We start from the raw sequence: 15,415 nt of genomic DNA, 5'->3' as shown, positions 1-15,415 counted from the left end.
ACTGAAGAACAGTTGAGTATGGGTGAGAGGTGACAAAATAATAAAATCTGCTCATCTATGAAATTTAACTGGAGAGATTTAATTGTAGTTGGACAAATAGAGATGTTAGCACTTAACGTTAAAAGGAACTTGTTGGAGAAACAGATTGAAGACAGATGACTGATAGGTCAGTCTCAGAGCTAGAAGGAGATACTATCAATAGCACAAGAGGATTTAGTTGGAATGGCGGAGGGACAGTAGTTCTCTGACATGTTCATAGGTAGTTGCAGTTGAAATTGAGAATTCCTAGTTTTTGTTTGATGTAGATGTCGGGTATTGATTTAGAAGTGTGCCCCCCAACTTGGCTGTGCATTAGAATCATGGTGAATGCTGAGATTGCTTATCTCGAGAGTCTTATTTAGTAGATTCTCATTCAGAGACACCTCTAATATTTAGCTCCATAGCTTTTTAAACACCAAAACTAATGTTTTATGTCAATTACATCCCAATTAAAAAAAGCTCCATAGTTAATTCTATTATAATAAACAGCCAGATCTGACAACTGACCTAGAAATCAGCAACACCTAATTTTAGCCCCTTAAAAAAACAGAAAAGTAGTAGTCAACACATACTATTAGGAACTAGAACCATTATTCTACACAAGAGAGTATAGCAAAGAAAGCTAAAGGAAGCCTCAGGGAAGCTGGAATATTGTCTTGTTTTTTTGGGCCACACCGTGCAGCATGTGGATGTTAGTTCCCTGACCAGGGATCGAACTCACGCCCCCTGCAGTGGAAACGCGGAGTCTTAACCACTGGATCGCCAGGGAAGTCCCTGGAATACTGTCTTTTGAAATAAGAGTTGAAGTTTGTGAGAAGAAATAAAAGGAATATTGTATTAAAATCTACAAATTTCATTGTTCATACCCTCCTTACAATGTTCTCGGATTTCAACATAATTTACCTACTTTTAAACTTCCAACTTTTAGGTTCCATTAAATACTGCAAAGTAATTTGTTATTCAGCTCAAAATAAGCTTTGGGGAGAAAAATAAGGACCTAATTATTATATATATTAAAAATTTAATAAATACTGTATGATATCACTATATGTGGAATCTAAAAAATAAAACAAACTAGTGAATATAACAAAAAAGAAAACGACTCACAAATATAGAGAACAAACTAGCAGTTACCAGAGAGTGAAGGGGGAGGGGCAAGATAGGAGTAGGTGATCAAGAGGTACAAACTACTATGTAGAAAATAAATAAGCTACAAGGATATATTGTACAGCACAGGGAATCTAGCCCATATTTTATAATAACTATAAATGGAATATAGCCCTTAAAAATTGTGAATCACTGTGGTACACCTGAGACTTACATATATTTCCACTATATTTCAATATTAAAGAAAAAAACTTAAAGATTCTCACAGAATAGTTTAACCTAAAATAGACAATTTTAGATTCTAGTTATATTTTCCTGGCTGTCTTTCTTTACAGCCTATTTAACATCTAACGAATGCTTTGAGGGGTTTATACAAAACATTCAGGAAGATATAAGGAGGCATCTAAGCATGTCTACAAATGGAAAGATTTAGCTGACTGAAGAGGTAATCTGGAGGTAGAAATGGAAAATCATACTAGTGTCAAGAAAGACCTGAACTTCTACTATAGGAGTAGGAAGTTTCCTCCTACTCCTATATGGGGTCAGCTCTCTGAAATAATGGACACTTTGTTGGGCAGGTGGGGAAGAGCAAGTTAAAGAATAAGAGCAAAAAAGCACCCATGGGGTGCCCCAGTGTGGGATTAGAGGTGAGCACCAAAGGGAAAGAAAGAATGCTTAGGAAGCAAGAGGGTATATAGGCAGAAAAGAGTAGAGACGGTTACCAAAATCCACTTAATTCTTGTCCTGGAGTTGGACCTACTCCCTCCTCTAGAACTAGATGGAAAGAGCTGGTTTACAGGGGATCAGAGGAACAACCTGACTTATCACCCCACTTCGGAAAAATTGCGGTAGAGATGGAGGACTAGCCAATTTTACTCATTGTAAGAATAAGCTTCCTACTTAAAAGGGTTTTGAGTCTCTGGAATGCTGAGATGCCCACTTCAGTGTGTTCTGAAACCTGTTTCACTTGAGAAACTTCCTTCATAGTCAGTCCCTCACTTACCTTGAAATCCTGTGCAATCTGGTTTTTGTTTTTATATGTATTTGTATACGTATAGTAACACTAATCTTCATTTATCAATTTCCCCCCTCCTTTCCTTTTAATTAATTAATTTATTTATTTTTGGGTGTGTTGGGTCTTCGTTTCTGTGCGAGGGCTTTCTCCAGTTCCAGCGAGCGGGGTCCACTCTTCATTGCGGTGCGCGGGCCTCTCACTGTCGCGGCCTCTCTTGTTGCGGAGCACGGGCTCCAGACGCGCAGGCTCAGTAGTTGTGGCTCACGGGCCCAGTTGCTCCGCGGCATGTGGGATCTTCCCAGACCAGGGCTCGAACCCGTGTCCCCTGCATTGGCAGGCAGACTCTCAACCACTGCGCCACCAGGGAAGCCCTGCAATCTGGTTTTAACATCTTGCCTATTTCATTAAAATTGCTGTCCTGAATATTACCAATGACTCCTTGCCAAAACCAGTGTGCTTTTCTTAGCCTCTTAATCGCTCTTGGCCCATATACTTCTTCTTCTTCTTCTTTTTTCAATTGAATTTTCTTTTTTAAAAATTTTATTTATTTTTGGCTGCGTTGGGTCTTTGTTGCTGCTCACGGGCTTTCTCTAGTTGCAGCGAGTAGGGGCTACTCTCCGTTGCGGTGCACGAGCTTCTCATTGTGGCTTCTCTCATTGCGGAGCACAGGCTCTAGGCGCGTGGGCTTCAGTAGTTGTGGCACACGGGCTCAGTAGTTTTGGCTCATGGGCTCTAGAGCACAGGATCAGTAGTTGTGATGCACAGGCTTAGCTGCTCCGTGGCATGTGGGAGCTTCGTGGACCAGGGCTCAAACCCGTGTCCCCTGCATTGGCACACGGATTCTTAACAACTGCACCACCAGGGAAGCCCTATACTTCTTAATCTTTTTTTGCTTTATGTGACAGTGCATGTCTTCCTGTGCTTTTATAGTTTTACTTAGGAATTTTTTAAAAATTAAAAAATACCAGAAGTATAGAAAATAAAGTCTCCTTTCATATCTTTCTTTTTCTATAGTAACCACTGAGTTAACAATTTAGTATAGATCTTTACCAAATTTTGAAAAAAATTTTTAAAAAGTAGTTTTTTGAAATCAGATGACACCACGTATGTATTCTTCTGCCTCTTTTTTCATTTACTCTATCTTACAACTCTTTCCATTTTGATTAATGCACGTAGATCTGCATTTCTCCCCCGTGTAATATTTCATCATATGAATATAGCATAATTTATTTAGCCATTCTTTCCCTGATGTATATTCAAGTTCCTAATTATTTACAAAGTGTTGCAATGACTATCCTAGTACATACAGCTGAGCAAGTTATTTTTGAAGATTTTACAACTGAATAGTTGCTGGTTCAAGGTTAATGTGTACTTAGAATTCTGACAGATACTGCCAAATTGTCCTTCATGGGTCACGCCAATTTAGCCTTTCACCAGCAGGATCTTCAGTGCTTTGTTTAGCCAACCTCTTCCAAAACTCATTATCCATAATCTTTTAGTTTTTATCATTGTGATGCACAAACAGCTGTCTTTCTCTATTGTGAATATCCTTTCTTTTGTAATATGCTCTTGGTATTTTTGTTTTTTGCTCATTAATTTTTCAATCGACTTACCCTTTTTTTAAAAAAAAATTTATTATTTATTTTTGACTGCATTGGGTCTTCGTTGTTGTGCATGGGCTTTCTCTAGTTGCGGTGAGTGGGGGCTACTCTTCGTTGAGGCGTGCAGGCTTCTCATTGCGGTGGCTTCTCTTGTTGTGGAGCATGGGCTCTAGGTGCACGGGCTTCAGTAGTTGTGGCACGCAGGCTCAGTAGTTGTGGCTCGCAGGCTCAGTAGTTGTGGCTCGCAGGCTCTAGAGTGCAGGCTCAGTAGTTGTGACACACGGGCCTAGTTGCTCCACGGCATGTGGGATCTCCCCGGACCAGGGCTCGAACCCATGTCCCCTGCATTGGCAGGTGGAATCTTAACCACTGTGCCACCAGGGAAGCCCCTATCGACTTACTCTTTATCACTGAGTTAAATTGTTAGAAGATAATAAACATTAAGCCTATCTCTGGTCTCAACTTTATGGTAAGTATCTTGTGGCATAAACATTTAAGTTTATATAGTAAACTTTTTTTCTGTGGGGCTTGTTTTGCTTAAGAAGGCCTTCCTAAGATTTATAAAAGAAATTTTCTGTATTTCCTTCTAACACTTTAATATCTTTAATTCTTCTGAAATTTTTGTATATGGAAATTCTGAAGAGCCCTCATTTCTCTATTTGAAATGCCACCTCTATAATAAACACAAACATAAATAAAAAGGGGGTTATTTCAGGATTTTAGTTTGTTCCACTAATCTATTTGTCCAGTCCTGTTCCAATACTATCATGTTCTAAATACTCTAGCCTTACAGTTCTGATATGTATTTGGGTAAGTCCTCAGTAGTTCCTCTTTTTCAAAAATGTTTTGGTTAATACTGCACATTTATTCTTCCAGATAAATTTTAAAAACATCTTGCCCATCTCCACTAAAAATTACATTAGAATTTGTACTTGAAATGCAACAAATTTCCAGTTTGAAGAGAATCGTTATCTTTACAGTACTGAGCCTACTCATGTAGGGAACACAGGTTATCTTTCCATTTATTTGGATCTTCTGTAACATCCATAAATGAAGTTTTATGATTTTTGTCACATAGGTTTTGTTCATTTTAATAATTTACTTTTAAAATATTTATTTATTTGGCTGCTTCGGGTCTTTAGTTGCAGCACATGGGCTCTTTTGTCATGGTGCACGGCCTTCTATTTGTGGCGTGGGCTACAGAGTGCTCGGGCTCAGTAGTTGTGGCACGTGGGCTCTCTAGTTGTGATGTGCAGGCTCTAGAGTGCACAGGCTTAGTTGCCCCATGGCATGTGGGATCTTAGTTCCCTGACCAGGGCTCAAACCCGCATCCCCTGCATCGGAAGGTGGATTCTTAACCACTGGACCACGAGGGAAGTCCCTTTGTTCACTTCTTGATAGGTTAATTTCTAGGATATTTTGCCATCATTGCTGCTATTGTGAACAAGATCTTCCTTTACATTTAAAATTTTATTATATCTAGTATATAGGTAATCTTAATTCTGTAGGTTGCTCTGATAGCTTATTTTAATAAACTCTTTATTCTAATATTTAATGGTATTTTACAGTTGTCTTAGATTTTCCAGGCATACAATTATCATTTGCCTTAATTTCTTCCTTTCCAATTTCATATTTTATCTTGCTTATTATACTGTGTCCAAAATTCTCAAAACAATGCAGAATTATAGGAATGATAGCAGATAACCTGGACTATGACATTAGCATGCTGTTTATTTCTGGTTGATACCCTTCATCCAGTTAAGCAAACTTCCTTTTATTACTTGCTTAATATGAATTTTATTTTCTTCTTTTAAAATCAGTAATAGATGCTAATTTTTCAAGTGCTTTTTCAGTATCAATTAAGATCATAGTTTTTATCTATTAATGTAGGAAATTTTCATTACTATATTGTCTAATGTTGACCCATCCTGTACTAGTAGGATAAACCCAGCTTGGTTATGACATTATTCTCTAAATGTACTGCTGGCTTCATAGTTTCCTTAGGATTTTTGCATGTATATTCATAAGTGAGACTGAGGTGTTAAGTTTTTCTTCACTATCCTTGTTTAGATTCTGTTGGGGTTATGCTACCTTCAAAGTTGGAAAGTATTCCATTTTCCTCTATGCCTTGTTCCTAGTGACTTTTGTCTGGGATACGTAAGGCATTCTTATTTTTTTTACATTTTTAATTTATTTTTATTTTTGGCTGCGTTGTGTCTTTGTGGCTGTGTGTGGGCTTTCTCTAGTTGCAGTGAGTGGGGGCTACTCTTTGCTGCGGTGTGTGAGCTTCTCATTGAGGTGGCTTCTCTTGTTGTGGAGCACGGGCTCTAAGGCGTGAAGGCTTCAGTAGTTGTGGCAGGTGGGCTCAGTAGTTGTGGCTCACGGGCTCTAGAGCGCAGGCTCAGTTGTTGTGGCGCATGGGCTTAGTTGCTCCACGGCATGTGGGATCTTCCCGGACCAGGGCTCGAACCCGTGTCCCCTGCATTGGCAGGCTGATTCTTAACCACTGTGCCACCAGGGAAGCCCAGGCATTCTTTTATAATTATCAGTTTATTAACGTTTTCTAACTCTTGAGCCAATTTTTAAAAATTTATATTTTCCTAAAAAATTGTCCAAGTCAATTTTCAAGATTATTAGTATAAGGTTACACTACATAATTCACTTGTTTTCAAAGTCCCTCATATCTGTAATGTGTTCCCTTTGCTTCTGATATTGTTTTCTCTCCTCTTCTTCCTCAGATTTGCTGTCTATTTATTGTTCTTTTTGAACACCAGCTACTATTATGATCAATTTTATTTTCTATTTCATTAACTTCTGCTTTTATTTTTAATTCCTTTCAAGTTTATTTTGGGAGATTTTACTTTTTCTGCTTCTCTGTGTTTCTGTTTCCTTTTCTGATCCTTTCAACCAAGTGTGTATCCTTTAAGAGTGTGCTGCCTTATTCCCTCAGCCTCAGTGTGTTTATCCATACAACAGAGCAAAAAAGTAATGCCTTTACCATTATTATATAACTGGCTACAAACACTGTATTAATTTGGAGTTCAGTCATAGTGGGTTCCAACTCCCCACCACCTAGTTATGTGATCTTGGCCAAATCTTGATTTCTTCCCCTTAAAAACAGAAATAATAATACAGATTAAGTTTAAGACTATTTGCAAATCATTTAGCATAAAAACTGGCCCATATTAATAACTCAATAGATGTCTGGTAAGACAATAGGCCTCAGTTGCCCCATTTCCAAAAATGAGAGGATTGGGCTGACTAATCCCAAATTCCTTTCCAACTGAAAAATTTTACTTTTTTTTCTTACTTTTCTTTTGGCCACGCCGAGCAGCATACAGCATCTTAGTTCCCCGACCAGGGATCAAACCCATGCCCCCTGCAGTGGAAGCGCAGAGTCTTAACCATTGGACTGCCAGCGAAGTCCCTGAAAAATTTTACTTTCAATCTATCAGTTCATCCACCAGACAATCAACCAACCATCAACCCACTCACTCACCCACACAACAGTTAGTAAACCCTTCCCTTCAACTAAGTATTCTAGATGATGTCATGATGAATAATGATACAGTTTCTACCTTCCAGAAGGTCAGAGTCCGTGGGGGGTAGGGGTGAGCACCAACTGTTAAATAGGTAATTGTAACACAGTATGATAAGTCGTCTAATAAAGGCTGTGGGAATTCAGAGACTTCGAGGAGTATGCACAGCAAAATCAAAGACCTAGGTTGGAAACCTAATGCAGGGACTTAATACTTACTAGCTGTGTACCCTCAGGCAATTAACTTTGGTGCTATACTTCTCTAACTGTAGAAAGGAACGGTAATACTATCCTGGTAGGTTATGTTAAGGATTAAACAGAAAAACTAATATAAAGCGCTCAGTACAGTGCCAGACTCATCATAAGAACTCAACAAATGGAAGTTATTAATGTTACAAAAGGCCATGGAAGTTAAAGAAAGGCATTTACTGTATTTCAAGAGAGGAAAGGTAGGGTCACGGGAATTTGCCAGCTGTGTTCACTAAACAAAACCTGTGGCAAAAGGATGGGAAAAAACAGGGTAGGAGGAGAATCAAGGTGGGTGATGCCCTTGGAGGGCAGAGAATTCTAATTTCTGTGTTTTCAGCTGCTAGCACAAGACCTGACCGATACATTTGCTATAAATATGAATGGAAGAATACACGTTATGCAATAGGGTTGCAGAAAAAGATCTGGGCCAAACTGTTGAAAGTAAACATTTTACAGTGAAAGGAACCTTGGAGTCAGGAGACCTGGTGCAGTCTTTTGACTAATGACCTGTGTTTTTATACTGGCTTCACAACTTATCTGCTGTTGGATCTTAGCAAATTACTGATACCCTGAATCTCCTCACCTGTAAAATGGGGATAACACCTACCTTACAAAATTAGTGTGAGAATTAGTACCAAGCGATTATCAAAGAGCCTGGCAGTAGTAACACGCAACGATAGCGCTGCAGCTGCTAACTCCTCCGTTAGGTCTTTTGTCCATACTTATGAAATGATTGGGTAAGAATATATTTTCTCCAGTGCTCCAACCAGCACTGAAAAATGACACTCGGTTTGCCGAGGATAAAAGGCCCCGTCTGGCCCGAGGCACACACGCAGGTCACCTACGCCGACTGCAGTCCTGGAGTCTCCACGTGCGTCGCCGAGCCACGGCGGGCGCGACCTATGCCAGGCCGTTATAGAGGCGGGGCCTAGACAGGCTGAATGTGAGACCGAGCGGAATTTCACCGAAAACCAGTCCACTCCACCATCTCTAGAGGAGAAGCCTTGGGGAAAAAAAAAAAAAAAAAAAAAAAAAAAAAAAAATTGCAGGGAAGCCGGAAGTGACGCACGACCTCGAGGAACCGGAAATGACCGCAGCACGCCGGAAGTTTACTCATTTCCAAGGCGACGGCTCCACCACCGCTGCAACCAGGTGGCTGGAGTCGGGACGCTGGAAAGCGACTCGGGGGAGAGGGTACTCGCAGACGGCGGCCGCCGCCACAGCGAATCGCGGGGAGTAGCAACCAAAGACGGCGGCCGCCGCACCAGCCATCGCGTGTGGAGGATAAACGGCCGGCACGGCCATCGCGGCGACCAATCCAGGGAAAGAGTTAGCGAAGGCCAGGGCTTTAGTCGTAGCGAAGACAGGGAAAGAATCCGTGAAGGCAGCGACCACCGCTGCAGGGTACCGACGGGAAGAGCAAGTGAAGATGTCGGCTTCTCCCGCAATGACTCGAGAAGGGTCAGTGAAGACCTGGGCCACCGTCGCAGTGTCTCTCAGGAGAGAGTCAGGGGAGACGGTGGCCACCGTCCCAGCAACTCTTGGGAGAGAGTAAGGGGAGACTGCAGCAGCGACGTGAGTTTAAGTGAAGTCGGAAGCCACCCCACTAGTGACTCCGGGGGAACGGTCAGAGGAGACCGCGGCCTCCGTCTCGGTGGGACTTGGGAGGGAGTCAGGGAGGTCCGGGGTCCCCGAACCAGCGACTCCGGGGAGAGAGGCAGTGACGACCACAGCCGCCGCCTCAGTGACTCTTGGGAGGGCGGAAGTGTGGATGGCGGCCGCAGCCTCAGCGGTTCCTGGGAGGAGGGGGTGAGTGAAGACCGCGGCTACGTGGCCAGCGACTCCTCCGTGGTGAGCGTCAGCGAAGACGCCAGCCGTCGCCGCTTCTGGGAGAGAGAAAGCGAAGACGAAGGTTCCCGCTGCCGGGGCTTCTGGGAGAGAACGACGGAGGACGGCGTCCCCGGGCCCAGCGACGACGAGAAAGACAGCCGCTGCTGCACTGGCTCGTGGGTGACAGCGAGCGAAGACCGCCGCAGCAGCAGGGGCCTGGACTCGACTCCTCCCTGGAGTCCGACGGGTCGCACCATGCCCGGGGTGTCCGGTTCAGGCCCCTCCACCTCCTCCACGGAGACTGCGACCCCGTGTGAGTCAGATTACTTCGCTGGCCCTCGTCTCTGCCACACTCCTTTTCTCACTTCAGCTCACAGGAGCTTCGCCCCTTCTGGCAGTTCCCTTTCTCACCTGTTACTCCTCATTTCCCTTAATTGACCCGTTTTCAGTAGGTCCCAAAGCTGCTCACCTGGCCCCTATCCTTCCTCATTTCAGCTTTACTTTCTTTTTTATTTTAATATCTGCGCGCGTTCCTGAGACTTCGTTCCCAGCTGACATCAACTCTTGTTAAAATGTATGGACCCTTTTAAGTTCTTACCGTCTCTGCAGCATTTGACTCTGTGGAGATAATATTAGACTTATCTCATTTTCTTCCTTCCACTCTACTGACTCTATCTATCTATCCATCCATCTATCTATCTATCTACCTATCCTTCCACTCTACTGACTCTATCCATCTATCTATCTATCTATCTATCTATCTATCTATCTATCTATCTATCTATCTACCTACCTACCTACCTACCTACCTACCTACCTACCTACCTATCTACTTATCTACCCTGAATTTTCTTCTGTCCTCTTCTTAAAACGTTGCTTTTTTCCTTGGATAGTGCCATCATTAGTGCTTTTTTCCTTGTCATGTACTATGGCTTCAACCCTACTGACGACCCCAGAATCTGTTATTCATTCAGTCATCCAGTAAATATTTATTGAGTGGCTATTATGTGCTTTGTCTTAAGGATATGTAAGCAGAGAAGACAGGCACAGTCCTTCCTCCTAGTGGGGAAGATGAATACTCAGCAAGTAATTACTGGTGTGATGAATGCTATAAAGAAGAGTAGAGGGCCATTGGCTCCAGTATAGGGTGAGGTTGGGGATCAGAAAAAACTGCCTAATACTGAGACACAGCTAACACTGAGAACTCAACTCCAGACCTCTCACTGGAGCTGCAGACTCATATGTACAACTCCTTTCTGCAACTCTTCCATGGGCACCTCAAGATCAACACATTCAAAATATAATTTTGTATTCATATGCCCTCTCTGTCCTTTAGTGTTCGCTGTCTCAGTGGCAGTACACCACTTATGTAACTAAGCCAGACACCTTGGAGTTGTCCCGTTACTTTTCCCTTATTTCACCCACTATATCCATCCAAGTTCAATTCATCCTGTTTCCTTAATACATGTTGAATCTGTCTCCTTTTCTGTTCCTACTGCCATTCACTTGGTTGAGGGTCTCAACCTCTCTGGTGTAGACTACTGTAGATATCTTCCTACATGGTCTCCCTGAGTCTCTACTCTTGCCCTTTGCTCAATGAATTCGCCTCACTGCAGCCAGCCATATAGACTCAGCATTACAAATCTGATCATTCTTATTCTTCTGCTTAAAATCCCTCAATGACTCCCCACTCTCTGCTCAAGTTCAACAAGTTCCAGCACAGCCTGCCTCTTGTCTAATTCTAGCCTCTTTTCCTTCCACTTTATGCTTCAACAATAGGGTGGGTATTTTTATAGTTTCTTGACCTGTCCAGGATGCCTTTCCCCGCATCCATTTCACCTGGCAAATTACTGCTAATCCTTGAAGATTCATCTTAGGTGTTACCTTCTCTAAAAATCTTTTTCTGCTCTCCTTCCCTCCTACCCTAGCTGAGTTAGAAGTCTTCTGTGCTTTCATGACTTCTTATGAATATTTCTGTCATTGCTCTTACTACATTATTTTGTAATTTGTGTTTGTATATCTCTGTGAGTTCCTTGAGGATAGAGACCATGTCTTCTTTATCTTTCTATCCTTATGGTAGATACCAGATTAATGTTGAGTGGATGGATGGGTGGATGAATGAATAAATTGGAACGAAATGTGGTGAGAAAAAAGGCTGTCAAATTAGATGGAGCCAAATTATGGGAGGGCATAGACTGTCATACTGAGGGTTTGGATTTGGTTCTCTAGACTAGCAGTGGATAACCAGAAGCAGTTCAGAGTGGAGGAATGAAGTGATCAGAATACTGTCCTTGTATACGATGGATTAGAGCGTCCCTGTATAAAATGTATTAGAGTGGGTAGAACATCATTTGTAGATCTTGCAGTACTAGTTTAAAGGAGAATAATGGAAGTCCCTGGAGGTCCAGTGGTTAAGACTCCGTGCTTCCACTGCATGGGGCATGGGTTCGATCCCTGGTCGGGGAACTCAGACCCCACATGCCTTACGGCATGGCCAAAATATAAAAAAAACAAACATAAAGGAGAGTAATGAAGGTCTGACCTAGGGGATTAACATCATTAAACATTTACCAAGTGGTTTGGTTTTCTCGGGGTGCTTCCTTACTCTCTTTCCCGTATGCATAGACCTTAATCGTTCTTCAAAGACTTGCTCGAGTGTTTCCTCCTCCTCCTTTATTTTACCTGTAATCTCTTAGGATGTTACTGTCAGGTTTTCGATTTCATTGAATTTATCCCAATAGATTTTAAAGTGTCAGTGGAAAGAAAATGTCTTAAATCCATGTCTATTCATTGTGTTATCGTAGTGCCTGGCATATGGTAAATGCTCAGAAAGGACTTTTGAGTAAAATGCATAGCATTTTGCTAAGGGTTGGTGTAAGATATGATTTCAGCCGTCAAGAAATTAACATGCTAATTGTGGAGAGAGGACATATACATAGATAAATAGTAATACAAGGCTGCATAGATTATCTGCCAGAGGTGTTGGTGAGTTCTTTTCAAAACAATTTGAGGTCAGGAATTGTGCCTGTTTGTTTGGTTTAGGAAATGCTTTGATTGAACTATTTACTTCTTCCTTCTCCAACAACTGTCTGTTCGTGCTTAGATACTTTTATTACTTCTGGTTCACAATGCACATTAAAATATTTCATGGTACAATAAGGCTGACAATCCAGTCTTGATGTTTGGAACATTATATTATAAAATATAAGACGCTAGAATATACGAAGTAAAAATTGTGACCTGCCATTCCTTTCTTAGTGTAGGACATATGAGAAAGATATGAAAAATATTAGTAAAATATATCTGCCTATGTGAGATAAGGTTCTAGTAAAGTCTTTTTCACTGGAGAGTAGGCCTTTGTTACAGAGAATAGCTGGGCAGATTTCAAAGTGGTTACCTCTCTCCTCCTTTACCAAAGACATGAGGTGATTTTTCTTGGTTTTTCACAGAGATAACCTGGTGGAGTTTTGAAGGTAAAATCTATGAAAATGAGGGGACCTCCTCTAAGACTATGGCCCCGAGGAGTTTCTCACTGTTAGGCTACTACATACCCAGCCCCCAGCAATTTGTCAAAATTACTATTTAAGTGCTTTTAGAAGCTTATGGTTCTAGTGGCTTCTGATCCAGGTAAGCTGAACTTGACAGTGTTTCTCTGTATTTGCCTGTCTCTCCAAATTCAGGGTGGCCGTTTGTCCTGAGACCTCAATTCTTTGATGAGTGCAAGAAAAGTTGTTGACTTTCAGTTTGTTCTGCTTTTTTCCTGTATGGATGGGGGTGAAACGTCCATGCTCTTTACATATTAGAGCTGAAATTGAAGTCAGATTAAGATGTTAATCACAAACATCTTTGTAGTAAATTATTTGGAAAGCCAAAGTGATTTTGTACTTTCAGTTTGATCGTTGCTTTAGTCTTTTTTTAGTTTTGTAATATATTTTAAGCAATTTTGTTTTTCAGTAGGTGCCAGGAAGAAAGTGCATTTTGGTAGCATACATGATGCAGTACGCGCTGGAGATGTAAAGCAGCTTTCAGAAATAGTAGAACGTGGTGCCAGCATTAATGAAGTTGACGTTCTCCATAAATTTACCCCTTTACATTGGGCAGCACATTCTGGCAGTTTGGAGGTAAGAAACTATATAAATTATTAAACTGAGGTAAGTTTAGCGCTGTTGACAATTTTGTAAATTTAGCAAACAGGACTGAGGCCTTATGCTAGGCACTGAAAACATTTTTCTTTTCTTTTTTTTTTTAAATTTATTTTATTGAAGTATAGTTGATTTACAATGTTTTGTTAATTTCTGCTGTGCAGCAGAGTGATTCAGTTATACATTTATATACAAATATTTTTCTTTTCAGTTCAGTCTAACATTTGGGTGTTCTGGTTACCTTTGTAGTAAGTTATCCTAAAACTTGGTGGTATAAAATAACCATTTATTTATGCTCGGGAGTGAACCAGGAATTTGGATTTCAGGGACAGCTTGTCTCTACTCCATGATGTTTGGGGCTCCACCTAGAAGATTTAAAAACCAGGGCTGGAATCTTCTGAAGGCTTATTCACGCAGACATCTGGTAGTAGATGCTGGTTGTAGGCTGGGCCCCTTGACCCCTCTCCACGGGGGTCTTTTTGTGAGTTCCCCACACGTGGGTTAGTCTGTGCTTCCTCACAGGGTGGCGGCTGGGTTCCTAAGGCAAGCATAGAGGGTAACTTGCAGAGGATAATGTAATGCATACCTGGCTCTATCAAATCCTAATATTTTTGCTGTAGTTGCTTCAGATTTTTGGAAAAGAAATGGAGTATCACAGATACATTTGAAGTCCCTGAGCACCCCTCCCAGGTGTCATTTCTCTCCTTCCAACTCCAGAGATAACTATTACCCTGAATTTGGTGTTTATTATTACCGTATATGTTTTATGCTGTTATTACATGTGATTATATCACTGTTTTAAAGGACATGTTTTATATAAATGTCATCATATTATTTGTATCATTCTGCAGCTTGCTTTTTTTGTTCAACAATGTGTTTTTGCATTTTAACGACATGGTTACATATACGTACTCTAGTTCATTCCTTTCAGCCATGTTGTAATAGTCTATTCTTAGATGAATATCAGAATTTATTGATTTTTTGATTGATGGATATTTCATTGGTTTCAATTTTTCACTAGTACAAGCAGTGCTTAGTGAATATTTTTATGCACAATTTCTTTTTTTTATTAATTTATTTTATTGAAGTATAGTTGATTTACAGTGTTGTCTTAATTTCCGCTGTACGGCAAAGTGATTCAGTTATACGTATGTATATACATTCTTTTTCATATTCTTTTCCATTATAGTGTATCACAGGATATTGACTATAGTTCCCTGTGCTGTACAGTAGGACCTTGTTGTTTATCCATTCTGTATATAATAGCTTGCATCTGCTAATCCCAAACTCCCAATCCACCCCTCTCCCACCCCCCTCCCCCTTGGCAACTACAAGTCTGTTCTCTATGGCTGTGAGTCTGTTTCTGTTTCATAGATAAGTTCATTTGTATGCACAACTTCTTATTCTTGGGCTGTGTGCAAAGCCAACTGGAATTTTTCTCATGATTCATGGTTGTGTGGGGGGAACTTATTTTAGCTATTACATTTCCCCAGTCTGTAGGCTGCAGTAGGTCTATTCACTGTGCAACTCTCTTTTTTCCCTGCCACACAAACAGAGTCTGCTTTCCATGAATATGGCTTCTCTGTGTGATTTCTTTGTTTGGGCTTTTCTGCTTTTTGGAACCAAATCTGGTCCAAAGAATCTCTCTCCACCAGTTTGTGTGCCCCACTTGAACTGTAGGGGTTTTTGCTTTGGCCTTTTAGTGGCTTCCTCTCACCTGGGAGAAATGTGCCTTGACGGGTCTTTCTGTGCTTGCAGCCCTGCGTGGGGATTTTCTCTGCTGTTTCCTCCCACATCCCTGTTTGATCTATACTTTGGCAGCTTTCCCATCTGTTTTGTGGTTTCAGATATCTCCTAGCTTCATCAGAGATGGGGTTTTCTTGCTCTTTTTTTA

General features: G+C 41.2%; 1 protein-coding gene across 3 annotated transcripts in view; it reads left to right on the top strand.

Moving 5' to 3' along the window:
* Positions 1–8,678: 8,678 nt before the first annotated feature.
* The window catches only part of ANKRD42 (ankyrin repeat domain 42), a 69,145-nt gene continuing 62,408 nt past the window's right edge, over positions 8,679–15,415 (top strand). For all 3 annotated transcript variants that reach the window (XM_068556374.1, XM_068556376.1, XM_068556373.1), the window contains exons 1-2: positions 8,679–9,692; positions 13,334–13,500. In XM_068556374.1, coding sequence (XP_068412475.1) covers positions 9,635–9,692; positions 13,334–13,500 — 225 coding nt within the window. In that variant the 5' untranslated portion in view covers positions 8,679–9,634. The remainder of the gene's footprint in view (positions 9,693–13,333; positions 13,501–15,415) is intronic.

Source organism: Eschrichtius robustus, chromosome 11 (assembly GCF_028021215.1).
Source record: "Eschrichtius robustus isolate mEscRob2 chromosome 11, mEscRob2.pri, whole genome shotgun sequence".
NCBI lineage: Eukaryota > Metazoa > Chordata > Mammalia > Artiodactyla > Eschrichtiidae > Eschrichtius > Eschrichtius robustus.
Note: the sequence above shows the minus strand (reverse complement) of the source record. Positions and strands in the feature narration are given on the sequence as shown.